Source organism: Gallus gallus, chromosome 1 (assembly GCF_016699485.2).
Source record: "Gallus gallus isolate bGalGal1 chromosome 1, bGalGal1.mat.broiler.GRCg7b, whole genome shotgun sequence".
In the NCBI taxonomy this organism is placed as follows: Eukaryota; Metazoa; Chordata; class Aves; order Galliformes; family Phasianidae; genus Gallus; species Gallus gallus.
Genome location: NC_052532.1, coordinates 71,390,608 through 71,410,763, shown reverse-complemented (window position 1 = coordinate 71,410,763; position 20,156 = coordinate 71,390,608). Strand labels below are relative to the sequence as shown.

Below are 20,156 nucleotides of genomic sequence, written 5' to 3'. Positions count from 1 at the left end.
CTGATAGGAACCCCTTTTGGCAAACTAATTATAACTACGTGTGAGGGTATTACATTAACTATACCCTTACAATTGAAATAGTATTTTTTATATAGACAAAATTTAAGTCCTTTGTGCTTCAAGGTTCTATGTCATTTTTTTCCTCATGACTTTATTTTCCAAAAAACTGGAGAGCCTTGCTAGACAGAGTAGGTGTTACAACAAAAGCATTACTTTGTATGTTGCTTCAAGTAGAGTAAGGATGTACATCTCTACAAATAAGGCATGCTTGTACAATCAGGAACAGTGGACAGTTCTAATTGGCAGATCATGCAGTTATTAACCCAATTTGACATGGGAGTTTTCTGCCTGGGCTTGCTGAGTTGCTAAATTTTCTAGCTTGTACATTACCTTTGCACTGCCTGTTTTTCTTTTGCTGACACAGAGCTTTTACTGCCAAAAAACATCACCGAACCAAAAAAGCCATGAAGAGTATGAACCCTGTGATGGCTGGGGACTTATTTATTTATTTTATTATTCCCTTTAGGTGAGAATAAAGAGAGAGGGGGCCACTGAGTCTTTTGCAGTGTTACAGTTCTCAGTGTCTGCTGAAAAGAACACTTTTTACCTGTTCTGTTTTTTTTCTGTTTACCGACCAGCTAACACATGAGCCACGCTGTCTCCAAAAAGTCTCTTGTTATCTACATAACATAATAATTTTGCACTAAGTCTTCTTCTCCCACCAACTCATTTATTGTCATAATTTTCTTACCTCTAAGTAAATGTGTAGGGATTTGTGAGCTCAAGTGCTATGTGCACAACCCAGGCTATGAGATCTTGAAGCTGTCAAAGCAGGAAGAAAAACTGAGGCTTCAGTTAAGATAAGGGGGTAGCTAGCCTGGGAAGCTTCTGTGAAGATGCGTGGACTCATTCAGGCTGCCTTCCTTGATAAATGTCTTATTAACCCTGCTTACATGTATGTATGTCTAAAAAGGAGATGTGCATTTCAATCTGTAACAAACATCACAGCATGATTAAGTGCCATTTGTAGCTATATCCCGTACTTTTACGAACTCTTAAGACACAAACAAAAGACATATAGAATTTCTAAGTATACCCCATCAACACTGCTACTTGGTTAGCTCCACGCTGCAGCCCACAGGTTAGTGACAGTAAAGACAGAAATCCTAGCAGACGATAGAGCAGGGATAGTAACCACCAGGGACCCAGCAAGTCAGTCAACAATGTCTCATTGACCAGCATGGCTGCAGTTCAGCAGATGGGGTACACATTCTTCCTCAGAACTCTTTGGGTTTTAATCCTCTCCCTAGTGTCTTTTGGGTTGCCAGGGGCAGCACCGGGTTGCCAAGGTCACTTCTGTTTTGTTCACTGGGGGCACCAGTAGTTGCAACAGCATGTCCATAGTACATGCCCTTCCTGTCGGGTCGATCACTTGGCATTGATCACGCCATTGTCGCACAGTGGGCTGCTAGGTATAAACATTGACTGCATGGTGGTCCTCTCCTCCAAGATGACCCACGTAAATCAGCTTGAATGCCCAGAAGAAGCAACAGCTGAAAAGGTTTCTCCTCGTCTCCCAGCCACGTATGTTTCTCTTACCGCTGTGCTCATGGAAACCATTAATCCCAAAAGCTTGTCAAGCAGATTATGTCTCAGATGGGTGCCGCTAAACACGCTTTGAGCAAAGAATTGTTCCAGCTTCTTACAACCTGGAAAAAGATTCTGAAGGAACACAGATCTGAAATGCCAGGGTAAGTCAAGCCTTAATGGACTGGGAGCTTGACACTGGCTCTGGCCCCATACTTTCCTATTCTTACGCTGAGAAGGTCCACTTGAAGTATCTGAAAAGTTTACTGATTATTTAACATATTAATGAAGTAACAAACTGGGACAATGAATGACTGAAAGCCAGGCACTGCTACTGTACCTAATATTGGCATGGTCAGAGGGAACTTCAAAGAAAATATACTAGAAAAGCAGTGTCCCAGGAAGATTCAGAGAACTGTGCATTACAAGCAGGTAATCTTCTCATTTCTTTGTGGAATCATCCAAGATTTAAAGCTGTTGCATTTCAAGTTGCATCTTCCAAGTAAGCTGTCATCGGATCTCTTGCTCCTAGAGATTCTCTAGCTCCTAGGGATCCCTCTGCTCCCAGCACCCATACATAGATTGGTAAGCTTATTGCTAGCACTGAGGACAGACTTAAGCCACTGAATGAACAGCTGCTGCTCTCCTTATAAGTCGCTCCGTCATTGGTGAATTTGGTCTCATCACATCACGTTCTCTCAGGAGGCACCTGAAAAAGGAGAATAAGTAGAAGGAAAGTGGAAAGAAAGTCACTGAGTACATCATTTTCCCCCAAAAAACTGCCAGCAGTAGCCCTACAAGAGCAGTAAAACAACACCTAAAGACCTGCTCTTGAGGTAGAGATTTCCTTTACTGAAAACATTTGGCCTCGGCAGGGAGATCAGGCAGAAGAGTGTTCTTTCTAACACTGACAGAGATGGAAAATGAGCACTCGGAGGGCACCAAATAATCATTCTGATATTTTATCTGCTATTCATGTTTCAAGAAGACTTCACGAGGCAAACAGGCAAGGCTTCATGTTGTCCTGAGGAGACAGGCATTCCTCTAAGCACACAGCAGGCTCCTTAATAAAGTTAAACAGAACTCTAAGCAGGCCAATGAGGAACATCTATGGTTTCTACTAAACAAAACTCTTGTGATTTCTACTAAAGCAAGCGTGCAGATCAGAATCTGTTCATCCTATTTCCCAATAAAACAGGTGTTATCATTAGGATAAACTTGATGTCCAGCAGGTCACCAAAATGTAGGAGTTCATTAAGTACACAACCAACTGGCAAGATGCCACTGTTTAAGACAGAACCATCCAAAAATCAACTGCCCTTGAACAAATACAAATGAATCATCCATGCTGTAATGTTGTGCTTCTGGAACAGACAGCTGTTGAACTTTTCATCTTAGTTAAATGTTACTACATTTAACAAAGAATCATAGAATCACTCACGTTGGAAAAGACCTTAAAGATCATCAAGTCCAACCATGACCTAACCAAACTACCCCAACTCTAACTACCCTCTGCTAAATCATGTCCCTGAGCACCACATCCAGTTTCTAAACACATCCAGGTATGGTGACTCAACCACCTCCCAGGGGAGCCTTTTTCAGTGATTAACAACCCCTACTTTAAAGAAGTGTTTCCTGATATCCAACCTAAACTTACCCTGGTGCAACTTGAGGCCATTTCCCCTCATCCTGTCACCTGTCAGCAGTGAGAAGAGACCAACCTCACTCTCGCTGAAAGCACCTTTCAGATATTGGAAGAGAGCAATAAGGTCTCCCCTCAGCCTCCTTTTCCCCAACTAAACAGCCCCAGTTCCCTCAGCCCCTCCTCATAGGGCGTATCAACACAAATGTTGTTGTTTGGAGGTACTTTGCTACATCCTGATTATAAAATAGGACTATCACCACAAAAAGAAAAAAATAACAAGAAAAATACTCACTTAGCGAGGTTTTGTTTGGCTTGGGATTTACAATTTAAAGCAGCATGAATCAATAGCTGGCTGAAAATATCTCTCTGCAAAAACAAGTTAGTAAAGATGTAAGTTAGTAAGTAACTTAGAAAGTATTGCTGGTTACAACATCTCGTTTACCAACAGCCCCCAAGCAAAGTTTTCCTGTTGATACACATGAATAGCTAACACTGCTGCTAAGTGTTTGCAAACAGGATTCAGTCACAAGCACAGTTCAGTTGTTCCCTTTTCGAAGAAACAAGTGCTCTTAATAACGAAAGCACCCATGGAAGCTACTGAAAGTGGGCTGAGTCACATCTTGAGTCACATCTTCCATTGATGTCCTTTACCTGAGCATTGCTGCCTCCAAGGTGGATTAGTTGGTAACGGATCGGGTACAGCAGATCTACAGCTTTGTCACAGTTTCCATTTTCAAACTCCACCAAAGCCTGGCATAATGGCAACCCCACACTAGGAGCCAGAGAAAGCTCGTGGTCTTCGCCAGGATCCCTGTAGAATGAGAAAATGATTAACTCTCATAAACCAAACGAGAAATATGCATATTCAATGCCAGCCTGGCACTGCCTGATTTTTTTGACTCTACAAGGCCTGATATTTCAGGTACTGTACTTAGTAACTTTTGGTGTGGTTATTTTACTTTCCTTTTTGTACTCATCAGTCAACCAGACTACCTTCTTATGCACACGTTCACACATGTCACAAGCCCAAGCCTTTGCAATGTATCATCTTGACTGGGAAAAAAGCCAGAGAACTCTGCACTAATTTTTATTCTGATCAAGGTGTGTGTGGAGGGAGAGGAATCTAGATTTGAGCAGAATTTTTAAGCAGCAAGCTGCAAAGCAATACCAGCAATTACGGGCTTGAAAGCAGGATGAAATGGAACTTCTGTGATGCTACAGCCAGAAAGCAGAGGAGGAAAGGTGGTAGGGTAACTCCAGGCAGAGAAGCTGGGCAAACAGGGATGTCATTTGACTCTAAGTTGTGAGTTTACTACCCTACAAAACCCACATGTCAGCTTTGCGTTCCCTGATGCATTCTCTCCACATTTCAGCAGCCTTTCATTCACTTACAGCTGGAGTTGTTCAGTGTTTAAATATTCAAATCTATCTGTCACACTTAAGGGAGGGATTCAATTTAGAGCAGTTATATATAAATATTTAGTAAGTACTCATCTGTTTTTCCTCCCCTCTGTCCACTGCAGAATCTGGTCAGGTGTTCTATCGCTTACAACTTCTAATCCATTAACTTTTGTGCTTAAAACTGTACCAGTCAAACCATTAGCTTGCTTTTAGGATCTACCAGCTACATTTACATCATACACAGATGAACCCCCCCAAGAAAAAAATGAAGAAAAATCATGGTAATTTACAGTTAGACGTTACAGAGCATATGAAAAACACCACATTGTTATGTTGAAAAGCTTCACTGGACAATTTTGGCAAGTAAGTGAAAGCAAAAAACTTGAAAGCAAAATTCTCTAGAAGTATTTTCACCCTCAGTAAATTTGCAGATGACACCAAGTTGGCTGGAAGTGTTGATCCACCTGAGGGTAGTGAGGCCCTACAGAGAGATCTGGATAGGCTGGATAGCTGGCCTGAAGCCAACAGGTTGAGGTTCATTAAGACCAAATGCCGGGTCCTGCACTTTGGCCACAACAACCCCAGGCAACGCTACAGGCTTGGGGCAGAGTGGCTGGAAGACTGTGTAGAGGAAATAGACCTCAAAGTATTGATTGATGAACATGAGCTAGCTGTGTGCCCAGGTGGCCAAGAAGGCCAATGGCATCCTGGTTTGCATCAGAATCAGTGTTGCCAGTAGGAACAGGGAAGTAATTGTTCCCCTGTACTCAGCACTGGTGAGGCCGCACCTCAAGTACTGTGTCCAGTTTTGGGCCCCTCACTGTAAGGACACTGCGGCCCTGGAGCGTGTCCAGAGGAGGGCAACAAAGCTGGTGAGGGGTCTGGAGCACAGGCCTTATGAGGAGCGGCTGAAGAAGCTGGGATTGTTCAGTCTAGAGAAGAGGAGGCTCAGGGGAGACATTATAGCTCTCTATAACTACCTGAAAGGAAGTAGTAGTGAGCTGGGGGTTGGCCTCTTCTCTCATGTAACTAGTGATAGGACTAGAGGGAATGGCTTCAAGCTGCACCGGAGAAGGTTCAGGCTAGACGTTAGGAAATACTGCTTCTCTGAAAGGGTGATCAGGCACTGGAATGGGCTTCCCAGGGAGGTGGTGGAGTCACTGACCCTGGAGGCATTCAAGGAACGTTTGGACGTTCTTTTGAAGGACATGGTTGAGTGAGGAGTATTAGTGATGGGTGGATGGTGGGACTGGATGATCCTGTGGGTCTTTACCAACCTTGTTGATTCTACAATTCTACGTTTTTAGCACTGCTTAGAAACCAATTTCCCACAGAAGGACTATGACAGTCTCACTCCTTTTAAAACAGAGCTTAAAGAACCAACACAGACAGCTGACATACACTGTACAATGTCCATATTGTTATACAGGTGAAAGCCTTTATCCCCTGCACATAATGTAACTTAGTATGAACCCACAGCAAGAAAATACAAAGCAATCATTCAGTAAGTACCTGTGACAAACATAAGAGATTCTGGCTTAACAAGAACAGAAGCCTCTCTAGGCATTAAATCATAACAATAATTACAGACACGGCCTAAATGGACACTGGTCTATTTAAACCAGGCCTGGCCAAGTGACACAGTACAGCAGAGAGAAGTGTGTTGAACACTTCTGCAAGCCAGAGAAATCATCACTTAGATGCTCAGAGGCCAAAATATTTATTCAATACAGTACTTTAAATCATGTAACTTACTTGGCAAGTTCTTGAAGAGTTGTTAAAAGCTCATCAGTAGTTTTCTGATCTTTGGCTCCAAGTGAGGACATCAACACGTGTGCATCATTGAAAAGAAGAACGTGATCTTTGGTGTGCTTCTTTGCATGCTTGAGGACATTGTCCCACCTGTCTCCAAGCTTCACACCTATGAGTAAAAGACTTTTTTAATAAAAATACCACGTGCAAAAACATCACTTAGTAGTATATATCAGCATCACATGTCAAGGAGAGCACTGCTACTTAACTCAAGAAAACAGTCTCTGATGTGGCAAAGTTATATTATAGAGTAACGCTTAGTTACAGAGAGCCTAATCTGGGCAAAGGGTTCACTGACTGTCAGTAATTTATCACCAATATTTGAGATTGCATTATGTGAGGATCCATCTTCATTAAGCGATTGCCGCCATCTGCTTGGAGAGGATGTTCATTCCAAATCACCAGCAGCAATCAAATGATACAGAGTAATAAGATGAATTTCATAAATGAATCCAATGCAGCATTTTTCATGTTTCAGTTTCAGTAGCATATTATGAAAGAAACTCCTCCTTGCCCTGTTCAGGAACACAAATTCTAGCTTTAAAAAGTTAAGAAATGCCACTGAGTTATGGGAGTACACAAAAGCCAGAGGCCAATCAATATCCAAATATAAAGTATCTAATTTGAAATTTACTTGGAGAAAGCTCTGTAGCTTTTTAGAGGCCAACATACTTCATTTTGCAGCCTCACATTGCCAGGGACAATATACGTTGAACTTTCAAAAAAATAAAGATGTGACCCATGTTAGCTTGAGCTCAATGAAATACTGCACGGCATGGGTGTGGTAGGGGAAGCTCTTGGGAAGAATAAAGGTTATGCACACAATGTGGATTAACCCTGGCAGACAGCCAAGCACCACACAGCAGCTGCCCACCCACTTCCCCCACACTCACAACAGGGAGAAGAATCAGAAGGGCAGAAGTGAGAAAACTTGTGGAATCACATAAAGACAGATTAATAGGTAAAACTAAAGCAGGGCACGTGAGCCAAGCCAGATAAGAACTTCATTCACTACTCCGCATCGGCAGGCAGTTGAGATGTTCAGCCATTCCCAGGGAAGCAGGGTTTAATGATGTACAACAGTTCCTTGGGAAGACAAACACTCTAACTCTGAAAACGTCCCCCCTTCCTCATCCTCTCCCCAGCTTTTGTTGCTGAGTGACATTGCATGGTCAGCTGTATCCCCTGTATCTTGGCTGTGTCCTCTCCCAAATTCTTGTGCACACCCCAAGCCTATTTGCTGGCACAGCAACGTGAGAAACAGAAAAGGCCTTCACAACCACCACAAGCACTGTTCAGCAATGGCTGAAATACCTGTGAGATATCAACACTTGCTCTGCCCACAGATTCACAATGCAGCACTGCAAGAGTTACTATGAAAAAAACTAATTCTATGCCAGCCAAAAACACTTTAAACACTCCTCTGACATGCTAGGGTATGTGATGGAGGAGGAGGCAAAAATAACTGTTTCCATTACTGTTCATAAAGAATTACAGTTGGATACCCTACCTTCCAGATGAAGCCTGTACAGCATTGAAGAATTATCTACTAAATCCAGCATGCTTCCACTTGACAAGAGCCTGGGAGCAATCTGTAATCACAAGTGCTCATAAGCTGTGCTCATGACAATAATCTTGATTACTCAGATAATCAAACTTCTGTGTACAGTACAAAATTACATTTTCATTCATCCCAAAATACCTGTCTCACAACTGCACTGCTAATTGCATCATTCCCGAATACAGCAATTTGTAATGACAAATGCTACCATATTGCTTCACTTGTGTTGTTTTACCTGTTACGAAGTTCAACTAGGTAAGCACAGAGGGTCACCAAGTCCCCCCCCCCCCCCCCCCCCCAGTCTAGTGCCATAAATATTACTTCACTTTGCCAGAGTTAGTAGACAGGAATCTGCACAACAACTTCCTTAATGACAACATTACTTTTACGATTCTTACAAATATATGCTATCCTACCAAATTCAATATTATTTACTAAGACTGTGTTGAAATCTATACAGCATAGAACAGGAGCATATTAACTAGAAATGGGAAGACCTGCTTCTGCTAATACTTGAAGTGCAAAATCAATTATCTGTAAGGGTACCTTGACTTTATAGGACAAAAGTTTTACGCCCTTTTAACAAAGCTTTTTCTCCCCCCTCCAAAAAAAAAAAAAAATACAACTGAGACCTAAAAATCACGAATAAGAGAGACACAGGTTTTTGGGCATTCCACCTGGTGAGAAATGGCTTTCCTAACAACAGAGAGAAGTATCACGTATGCATAGCACACTGTGGGAGGTTTCAATTGCTTGCAGAAGGAAGAAAACACATATCATGATCTGAAGCATGCCCTTCAATAAATATAAAAGACCTCTACTCACATGATTGTCATAAATCGTCAAAGCAGCCTCATATTCCCCCTGTAAAAGCAAATAAGGACCGTGTGATTAATATTCTGGTAGAGTAAGCGAGAGTGATGAGTAGCAACCAAGGATATAAATACAATTAAGAGATGCCATAACACTACTTCACTGTCTCATGACTTAAGAAAAAGAGAGAAAAGACGAAGGTAAAGCAGGTCTTACTAGCTAAAATAACCAATATATTTAGGTCCCATTTAATAATGAGAACAAATACTGGAGTGTGTTACACATGAGGGAAAAAGATGAGGTTTTATCTCTCTTTCTAATCTTCCCTTCAGAATTCTCAACTACTGTTGAGAGCTATGCTTTCTATGTCATCGGTACCAGATGTAAGCAACTGACAGTGTGTTCCGACCAAAGTATGGCACCTTTTTAATGAGACAGGGTTCAATTCATTAAGGATGCAAACGTGACAAGCACTAAGCATTATGAAGTCTAAAGAAATTCTGCACTACAACGTGATATGCTGTTAACTATACTAGAGGACTATCTTATAAAATAACACCAACATATTTTTACAACAGCATCCCTTGAAATACCTGGAAAAACAAATCTCTATAAATACTAGGATTGCCTTTTATCTAGCATAGGATGAATTATCTGTCTAGACCATAAATCATCAGTATGAAAACATCTCATACCTTTTCTACATAGTATAAAGCCCAGTGCCAGTAATTATGGCAAGCAAGCATATCACTATCCTGAAAAAAGAAAAAGGAGAGAAATGTTATGATATACATAATAACTTTTCATTTCAACGTATCTAGGCAGATTTCTGTTTTCCTCTTCAACGAGTGCTTCAAAAAGGCAGGTCAGACAAGAACATCACATCAGATGGCCTACATTAAATCTCTCATTGTTACACTCGCTCCTTGCAAATTTAGGGAAACACTACAAAAATCAAAGTTTTCCCCAAGACTCTTGCCAGAGAAGAACTGCGCTTGGATGCCTCAGAAAAATTCACTCTTTTGCAGCACTCCTTAAGGAAAAAAAAAAAAAAAAATAGAAAAACTATCTACAAGAATAAGATTTGCCTCTCTAAAATATAAGGGTCTTGATTGAAGTAATGTGGCTAGACAGTGCAGAGAAACGCCCACCTTAGGAGGGCCATTCGTCCCACTCATCTAGATTCCCATTTCAGACTGAGTAATGGCTTCTTAAACTTACGTCCTTACTACTGACTGCAAAACAGATACCAAATACCAAAACCTTGGGTGAGATGAATATACACTGAATGGTACCAACCTCGCACCGTCCTTCCCAGCTGACACCAGAAGTTCAAATGCCCTTCCCTAGCCTATTCTTCAAGGCAATGTAATTGCTGTTCACTTTTGTGAGCACACTGAGAATAGACAAACAGGAATATAATTCCATTATCTTTAAGTGAAAAACCAAAATACCAGAAAGCTTCTCTTTTCATTCTCTCTCAACATAGTAGTTAAATTTAATCTTCTCACAAATGGAAAAAGCATCTTCAGTATCATGCTGACAACGGCTTCAATTGCAGGAAACACAAAGGTTCCCAGTGAATGTCAGAACTTTACTGAGGTATGATAATTCCTTTAGTAATCTTTCCTTGCTTAATATTACACTACAAAAATCAACAGCAGCAGCTCAAGTAGTTGAGTGTTTGGCATAAGTCTGAAAACTCGCATTGCTTGTAACACGTACACAGACAGAAAGGAATTAGATGAAGAAGAATTGCAGGAGTTGGTTGGAGCAGGCAAAGAAGACCTCAAAAGATATCTTTCAGAGATGCTGTGACAAAGCTTACCTTCCAGTTGTCTTCTGTTTCCTTCATGAATGCTAACCCTTTCTCCACCTCTGCTTTCATTTCATTTACGTGAGCTATAGTATGAACAGACCATGCATCAGTCCGATTTATATCCAAAGCCTATGAGTGAAAAAAGGAAAACGTCATGAATCTCTCAACTGGCAAATAAGCATTTATTACTGGGGACAGGGACACAAGAGACTAATTTTATTTGCTGCATGTTAGGTACAACCCTATTCTGCTCCAACCAGCTACACCTGGAAGACTGATTTGGACAGGAAGGAAGAAAAAGTTCTCTGGATGATTTCCTGAATTCTACCACACAGAGGTGAAGATGTGCAAAACAGCTTTAGAATGCAGGATTCAACAAAGCCTATCCAACAACATTTTATTTCAGACATACATCAGGACCGGCCATGAAAGAGTTGCGTGCACAGGCACAATACAGTCTTGCAAGCAATTGCTTTTTTCTTTAAGACTACAGCCAGCTCTGAATACTGAGCAAATAACTCCTTCTTCCTCCAAATTCCACTGTATCTTAGCCATTTTGTAAGGTTAGTCAGTAGCAGTTTCATCTTTGTTGCCACCTACAGCAATCTGACGCAACAGAACCTTGCCAAGACTAGAGATTAACTGCATCCGAGATCCCTAGAGGACAGAGACAACCCCGAAGACTGTAGAACAAACACAACTAATATCTTTATCAAATGGGTATACACAGGCTAATTTTGATCCCCAGGAACACTGTACACCCAACTGTTTACTAATCCATGAGTATATGTCTAGAAAAGAAAACAGAGAGGGAACCCAAACAGAATGAACTGTCAAGAGCAGATTACAGTAAACCAATCTAACATTCTTTAGTAGACGTTAACAGCCAGTTACACGTGTGGGATGCAGCAAGAGGCATAGAGGATTCTAAGGGACAGTTATTAGTAGTTCCCTGTCAAAATGAGCGTTTGCAGTAGCTCTTTTCTACATCCACTGAAGACAGTGATGACGAATACTCAGTTTACAGCATTTGTGCAAAACATCACTCAGAGATAGGGAGCACATGACTAACCATTTTAAAAACCTTATACCGTCAAGAACAGGCAGTTTACCTCACGGGCAAGCTCCTCAGCACGATCAAAAAAGTTTGTCTCCATGAGTCCAAAAGAGTAGAAGCCTTTCACGTAGCTAAGCAAAATGGAAAGGAACAACACTTTACCCACTTAGAACAAGATTTCAGCAAGGATTGAAAAACATACTAGAAACAGCATTTAACTCAAAACAGTCCTTGCAAAGTACTTCACAATTCCAAACAACAGACAGAGCTCATGGCCTAACTATCATAAATGTGTGTACTTAACAGAAGACCAACCCTTCCCCATGCCCAACAGATACACTAAAAACATGGAATCTACTGACTGCATGGGCCAAAGCATCACGTGGAACTGGGAACACAGTTCTTTCAATGCTGAATTGTAGGTAACGGAGACAATATTTAGGCTCAATGTCTCCATTCCCGTAGTTAGGCTCAACCACTGTGATGCCATTTTTCAAAGTCAACATGTTTTGTAACACACTGAATTTCACCAACAAAGGAAACAGAAGGCAACCACAAATGACTTCAGATTTACAGTTCGAATGTGGTGAGTGGGTGTGTATCAAAACACACTCTAGTTTCTAGAAGGAGACTGCTCTGGCTCCTCAGGCCCACCAGGCTGTAGGTGAAAGACATCCACTCTCAGGCTGCTGCTGGTGGTAAACCTCAGTGCTGTTGCAGGACTGCAAGCTTGAATCCTTTGAGAATACAGAACAATGAGCTACTCCTCATCAGAAAGGAGAGGCCCAGAGATGCCAGCACAGAAAACAGTGACAAGAGGCATACCACTTGTATTTTAAGAGCCGTTGACATTTACCCTTTTGGATAAGCTGGAATTAAGAGTTGCACAGAGCAGTTGTACTGATGAAAAATTAGATGTTCAGGAGTAAGAAAGTGCTGTCACCAAAGTTATCTGAATATCTCAAAGGCAACACATAGGACTGCAGCCAGCTGCACTTTCTTCACTGCCCACTATACGCAAGCACCTTAACGCAATGAGGCTTGTTAAAAACGGTTGAAGATATTGTAAAAGAAAAAGGTACCATCATTAAGCAATAAAGGCCCAATGTACAGGGAAGCATGCCTATTATATGCTCCTGTGAACATACCCAATGCGGCCACCTGAAGAAATATTTAACTGATATTGTATTTGCAGAATCGCAGAGTGCAAAACACCATAGGATCTTTTTCTGAAAATATCTGCTTAGGTATTGGTTTTAAACTCTGTAGGCAAAATAAGTTACTAAAACATGTGGAGTACATTGCATGTAAAGAATAAAGATTTGTGGGTGTGTTGTTTTTTTGTTTTGTTTTTTGTTTGTTTTAAATATATACTTATTTTTTGCCCAAGTATCAATTCATATGCAACTTCACATGCAGGTCAGTTTGAGGACACTCAATACTTGCCAGATTTTTACATGTCAAGGAAAGTTTGGTAAATGGGTGTTTCCTTTTACTTTACAATTAAGTAGACAACAATCTGCACCTCCGTAGCACTGTGCCAAAAAAATTTTCCTAAAACCCAGTCAAAACTGCTAAGTCCTACTTCTCCAACAAATCACATTAGCATACATAAGAACAAAGGATTTCACATTTTCCTTGTGATAACACTAATGGAAAAAAGACACTGCCTTCTGTGCCATGAGATTGGGGGGTGCCATAGTTTCATTACTATGTTAATATTCAGTCTGCACTTTCTACACTGTTTGTGGAAGACAAAAGCATACTGTCCTGGCTATTGAGGTACAGTGCATTTGTCCTCAGAAACATTCACAGAACACTCAGAAAATTATGCCTGCCTAAGGATGGTTTATTTGTCTCACTCTAAACATTAAGTGCGTGCATTGAAGTATAACGCCACATAGATTTTTACATAGTTTGTAGCTTACAAATAATTACACAGGTCTTAAAAATAAAGTAACTTTACCAATTATCTCAAGTTATTTTTATATTAACTCCCTACTTGACAATACATTCAGGTTATCATGAATTAACATGGGGAAACCAAGTCTTTCAGGGCTAAATAAAGAAAAAAAAGCTACATTCCTGTCAATCTTTGCTGCACCAGCTGTGACAGGATATCCCAAAACTCTGTTTCAGAGTTCCACTTAAATTCTGGAAGTTCTTCCCTACATGATGTGATCTACCAATAACAACACAGCCCGCAAATGAGAGAAGAAAATATTTATTTTTATATGGGCACACAAGAGCCCAAAGGCGTTTTGCCACTGCCTTCTGTGAGTACACAATTCTATCTTACGCTTTACATGACACGTGCCTTATTTGATAGCAAAAAAATCACTAAATGAGATACAGCTCACTTCTGAAAACTAAACTAAACAAAAAAAACTTCACTAACAGCGTCAGCAGGGATATAGGGGAGATGTTCGAGCTGTGGTCACCTAGAATTCACTTGACTTCATTTATAAGCCATTGATCTTGTCTACACTTCCGTTTCTAACAAATCCTATTAGTCAGGTGCGTTTCAACCTAAAACCAAAAAGCATGCACACATCAGATAAAGAGCAATTTTGAAAATGAAGCATGACCTACCTGCTCAGAGGAACTTCAGGTGTCCAGAAAGGAAAAACCTGAGCAACAGAATCTCGCATTTGTATCTGATATCCCAAGTAGAAATAAGTGTCATGGGAAAACCTGAGGGCTAGCAAGTCAGTCGGATGGCTCTGCAGAATCTGTTCCCATACATCACAAGCTTTTGGAAGCTGTCTATAAACAAACAAAAGTTTTGGTTGTTCAAAGAAGACATGCATACCTGCCCCTGCTGGTAGTTCTAAACTCCTACTAGTCTGACAAAGAGAAGATTCAACACCAAAAGCCTTTTTCTTCCTGATGAAATTTTAGCTCAGTTTGCTTTTTCTTTAAGAAACAATGACGTGATTTAAACAAGGCACTTTCTGGGAAGTCAGATAAAAAAAGTGTTCTAACAAAAGCTGCAAAAGACAAGGAAAAAGTGACACGCTTGAACCATAAAGATATTCCCATGAGATTGAACTTGAGGTTTGTACAAAGATCAGCTGTTATCTGCTTGGGAGCTAGAAGGCTTTGCAGATGGATCTGGAGAGACTGGATCAAAGGGCTAAGTCCAACTGCATGACATTCAACAACGCTAAGCCCCCAGTCCTGCAGTAGTATAGACTTGGGCATGAGTGGCTCAGCAGAAAAGGAGCTGGGGGTGCTGACTGACAACCAGCTGAACGTGAGGCAGCAGTGTGCCCAGGTGGCCTGCAAGGCCAATGGCATCCAGGCCTGCATCAGAAACAGTGTGGTCAGCGACATGAAGGAAAAGATTGGCCCCGTACTCAACAATAGTGAGGATGCACCTTGACCAATATGTACACTTTTGGGCCTCACACAGCAAAAATTTGCTAGAACACGTTCACAGAAGAGCAACTGAGTTGAAGGGACTGTAAAACAAGACATTTCAGGAGCAGCACAGGGAATGGGTTGTCAACCGTTTGGAGGAGGCTGAGGGGTCTACCTGAAAGGAGGTTACAGTTAGGGGGGTGCCAGTGGAACAGCTTGCCTAGGGAAGTGGTGGAGTCCCAGCCCCTCCATTCCCAGAAGAATTTAAGAAATGTGTGGACATGACACTAAAGAACCTGGTATAATGACGGAACTTGGTAGATCAGGTTGATCATCTTGAAGGTGTTTTACACGCTAAGCCATTCTATAATTTGATAACTCATCTAGAGTCATATGCACACAGACCCCTTTGCTCCAGTGGGAACTGAACCCACACTAGCAGGGCTTCCGTAGCTTCCTCTTTACCTTTGCTATGAAATACGTGACGTAAAGCCATGTTCACTTGTTTGACAAATAATAAAAGTGAATGATTACTTTTCTGGAGTGCACATAAATTCATTGTACTGAATGGAACAGTAATGCTATGCAGAACTACTGATACTAGCATCTGTCACTCTACTATCTTACACATGGAGCACTGGAACAGGTTGCCCAGAGAGGCAGAGTCTTCTTCTATGGAGATACTCAAGGCTCATCTGGATGCCTACCTGTGCAATCTGTTATAGGGAACCCGCCCTAGCAGGGGTTTGACTCAACAGTCTTTTGAAGTCCTTTCCAATCCCTGCAATTCTGTGAAAAGTACTTCCGAAGAATTGGTAGCGTGGGTCCTTGACTGTGTTACATTATACTAGACCTTAGAGTAGTTACACATAAATGTATCCCATTCCTGCCTAAGGCAGCAGTACACAGCAACAGCAAGAAGGGCCTGAATGACAACACCAGCCGCTGTCCCCTTCCCTACAGGGCCAGCCACTTACCCCCTGGCAAACATGTCCAATGCCAACACATGAAGCTTCTCCCGCTCAGTCAGAGGCTGAGATCTTGACAGCGTTGTCATTGTTTTCAGTGCACTGCCCAGATCCTTGTTGAGCCGCACTGAGCTTCCAGTGCCAATAAGCTCCAATCCATTAGCAATGACATGTCCCATTACTATGGAAATCAGCAAGTTACACAATGAGCAGTACAGAAATGCAGATAATTCATCTCTATATGAGCATGAAGAAGTTTGGGTTGGTTTGGTTGAAAATGGGTTTCATTTGTAGCCAAAGAACACTGAAAAGACCCATAAACTTCAAGTTCTCATTGCCCTTCATGACAGGCATTGGAAAAGACTCGAGGTGAAAAAAACGGAAACATCATTACAGCCTGCTCTCCCCTGTAAAGAAGGTCTACAGAATTCTATACAACACACCAGTTTCCACATGCCAAAATGAAGTACATAAAGACACAGAAGGGCTGCTCCGAAAGTAATACCTCCCATTTTATTACATTGGTCCACAACGTCAGAGGCAAATGCCGGGATAGCAGTAGAACTTTCCTGCCAATATTCTGTAACATTTTGTTGATGTATGACAGCAGAAGAGGGGCAGTCTGATAAAGTGGTGTCTGAGGCAGAGGTGTGTATGCAGCAAAGTTACGTCACTGAATTCCTTCACAGAGAAACAGTGGCAACTATTGACATTATTGATGCTTGCTGAACACTTATGAAGACCAAACAGCAGGTGCCAGCGTAGCGAGGTGGCAGTTGATACATTTCAGCAGAGCCAGCAACGGGCCACCTCTACTAGTGTAGATTTTTTATGAGCGTGGCACTCACGCTGTTGGTCATCTCTAGAGAAAAACCCATAGCTAGTTGTGGTGACTACAGAAGCCGAGAAAACCGACAGAGTAACTTGATATGCCAGTGAATCACAGAATCATAGAATCTCAAGGTTGGAAAGGACCTACAAGATCATCTAGCCCAACCATTCTCCTATCACCATTACTACCAAATGCTACCAAACCATAACTCGTAGCACCTCATCAAGACGCCTCTTGAACACCGCCAGTTAGAGCGACTCCACCACCTCCCTGGGCAGTCCATTCCAGTGCCTGACCACTCTTCGAGAGAAAAAGATTTTCCGTATGTCTAATCTAACTTTTCCTTATGTCTAACCTAAATCTCCCTTGGTGCAACTTGTGGCCATTTTCATGGGTCCTGTTTGTTGTGTGGGAGAAGAGGCCAAACCCCTCCTCATCACAACTTCTCTTCAGGAAGTTGCAGAGTGCAAATGAGTTACATCAAGCAGGTATTCCCTTTATTACAATGCTGGGTGCATATGGGACTGTTCCACCAACATGCACACTGAGAGAAGCAGTGACTACATATTTAAAAGGCATAACACATACATATTCACTATATTCCAAGGACATGCGCAGAAATTCCAAGAAATAATTAATGTCTCTGGTGGTCATGGGATGAAGGCTGATAGTCATTCTCACTGTAAATTTCCAAGTTATTAAGGGGGGGAGCCCAAACTAGTTCCCACTGGTACAGCATTGAGCTGAGGCATCTGTTACTGCTGCCTTATCTTCAACAACAGGACATCTATTCTAATCTTTTATCTTCACTTGACAATAAGTTTCACAGCCTCCACATTTCGTTCCTGAGCTTACATTTATGCAAGCCTCCTCTCTGTCAGTTAGTATCCGCTTAAGTTATGCAAGAGGCTGTTCTCACAAAATGGAAAAGCTGTTCACATGATTCACTATGTTGAAAAATTGTGTTTTGTAGAGGAGAAAAAGTTACGTCAAATAATGTTATTGTGCTCTTTGTAGCCATTGCAGTTTCCGTGGAAATAAACAGGAGGCACTACTTTTGGAGCGACTTACAGCACTTCCCATGCTAACAGTTAAAGGTTATACTTACCAAAATTTGGATCTGCAGCCTTTAACTTGGAAAGACACCCTTCAATACCTCCTAAGTTCTCATCGTTGCGCCATGTCGCATACTGCAAAACAGAGAGACACTGACAGCAACACTGGGCATCTTCTCATTCTCCCATAGAAAAACAGAATGGCTTGGGCTGGAAGGGACCTCCACGATCAGATCATCTCGTTCCAAACCCCCTGCCACTGGCAAGGTAGACAAGCAGTCAAACAGGCACTACATCAGGTAGCCCACGGCCCCAGGCAGGTTAAAGTTAAAGGAAGCAAGACAAAAGAGAAACTTTAAACACAGGACACTGAGTTTGCTTAGGAAGAAAACTGAGAAGATGTTTTCTTTAAGGTACTCTGACCACCAGCAGAACTAACAATCCTCATTTTTTATGCAGCATATGTCTCTTCGATGATTCTCCAGTGATAAGCGCAATAAGCAGCCCAGGTGAAGGTTTTGCCACAGCTGCAACATTCAGCAGAGCTCTCAGCTAACACGGTTTTCTGCTGACAGCTAGTGGCTGAACTCAGCCTGATCCTCAGGCTCTGTTTCCTCTGCCTGTTTGCAGAAAACACGTGACAGAAAACACCTCTGAGACCACAGCTTACCTCTTAGATTTGACTTTGCTGTGGGAAAGAACCAAACCACGGGCATACACCTAAGTACACACTAGCACAGTGACTGCTTGAGTGTTCTTTCCTCAAGAAATAAAACTAAATACATCTTTTTCTCCTCTTCCAGACAGCAAGAAATTCAAAAAAATCACCTACAGCAAAGACTACTTGGTGCACAAGATCCTCCAAAACACATTCCCTTATTTTTGTTTTATTTCATACCTGGCTTAGCACAGCATCAAATAGCTTACAGGCTTCGTTGCTAGCAGTGGACAGGCCAAGTCCAGCATCCTGCCAGGCCTGCACAAGAAACAAAGAAAGAACCTACTTATGCCACGCACTGCTTTTCCAGACGCAGCCAACAAACTTCAAAAGCAACGATTCTCTGATGCTTTTCAACTGTGTTTTGTTGTTGTGTTGTTGTACTGTACAGACAACTTGAGCAGCCACAGAAACATTTTCTGCACTCGTAATTACAGATGACCACATTATGACAATCAACTCCATTAGTTGTGGTTAGCAGTGGGGAGGAAGAACCAACACATTGTAAATGGTGAAACTTAACAGGCTACAGAGCTCAAAATGCAAGAATGATTCTTAACTCATTATGGTTCCCTTCTGACCAGATCCTCTGCTGCAGGCACACTTCTTGTGAAACTGTCACATGCTGAATGAAGGCCTTGGTTTTCTACACGTGACAAGAGGGCTGTGTTTTCCCACATATAATGGCAAGACAACCACAAGTCTGTCACTGCACTATCTGAGGTGCTTCCTTTCCCAACTTAATCACATATCGAGTACCTCCCTTGTCAAAGCTCATAGGTAGACTAGTAGCCATTTTTTAAACAATATTCTAAAGCTTTCCCACTGAGATTTAATTAAAGGCTCACATTCCAACCATTCAAGGGCTAGAGAGTTCACGTACAAGCCTGAAAGTCCACTCCATAAAACCACAATTTACTTACTTTATAACTTGCAAGCGTGAGTTCAAAAACAGCGAGAAGAAACCGCCGAGAGAGCAGCCAGGTCGGGGCTACAATTTCCAGGTTACCGGGCCTCCCCCCCCCCAGAGGGAAGCAGGCAGGACTCAGCCCGCTGTTCCAGCCCCCAGGGCGAGCGAAACTCCACAAACAGCGCCTCTCGGGACGACCCCGGACGAGGCCACACGAAGGCAGGGCCGGCTCCCCACGCCCCTTTCCAGCCTCAGCCGCCGCAGCTCCCCCACCACGGGCTCGTTCCCCGGCCCCACGCCCCGGCAGAGGCCGAAGCCGAGGCCTGCTCGCCCTCGCCGCCCACTCGCCCGGCAGCTGCGGGACCCCCGGGCGCAGCTGCGGGACCCCCGGGGCACAGCCGCTCGGCAACGTGCAGCCGCGGACCGGCCTCTCGGCTCGGCTCCCTCATTGCGTCGCTCCTTTCCGGCCCACCCGTACCTTGCAGTCCCTCAGCGGTGCCATGGCCGTCCCACAACCCCTGCTCAGCCTTCGCCCGAGCGACTCCGCGCTGGCCAAAAGCACGCAGCAGAAGGGGTCGGGCCAGGCCGCTCTCGGGGCGGTCTCGGGGGCGGGCG

General features: G+C 42.6%; 2 protein-coding genes across 2 annotated transcripts in view; one reads left to right on the top strand and one right to left on the bottom strand.

Moving 5' to 3' along the window:
- Positions 1-20,156, top strand: part of CDPF1 (cysteine rich DPF motif domain containing 1) — a 50,016-nt gene that overhangs the window by 464 nt on the left and 29,396 nt on the right. The window lies entirely within an intron of this gene.
- On the bottom strand, positions 125-20,095 carry TTC38L (tetratricopeptide repeat protein 38-like). The gene is made up of 14 exons (XM_040650096.2): positions 20,020-20,095; positions 18,812-18,889; positions 17,967-18,048; positions 16,036-16,207; positions 14,288-14,461; positions 11,751-11,826; positions 10,648-10,767; positions 9,515-9,574; positions 8,832-8,870; positions 7,956-8,037; positions 6,389-6,554; positions 3,884-4,043; positions 3,525-3,598; positions 125-2,296 (listed from the first exon to the last, which is right to left on the bottom strand). The coding sequence occupies exons 1-14, from the start codon at positions 20,041-20,043 to the stop codon at positions 2,203-2,205; spliced, it is 1,401 nt and encodes a 466-aa protein (XP_040506030.1). The 5' UTR covers positions 20,044-20,095; the 3' UTR covers positions 125-2,202.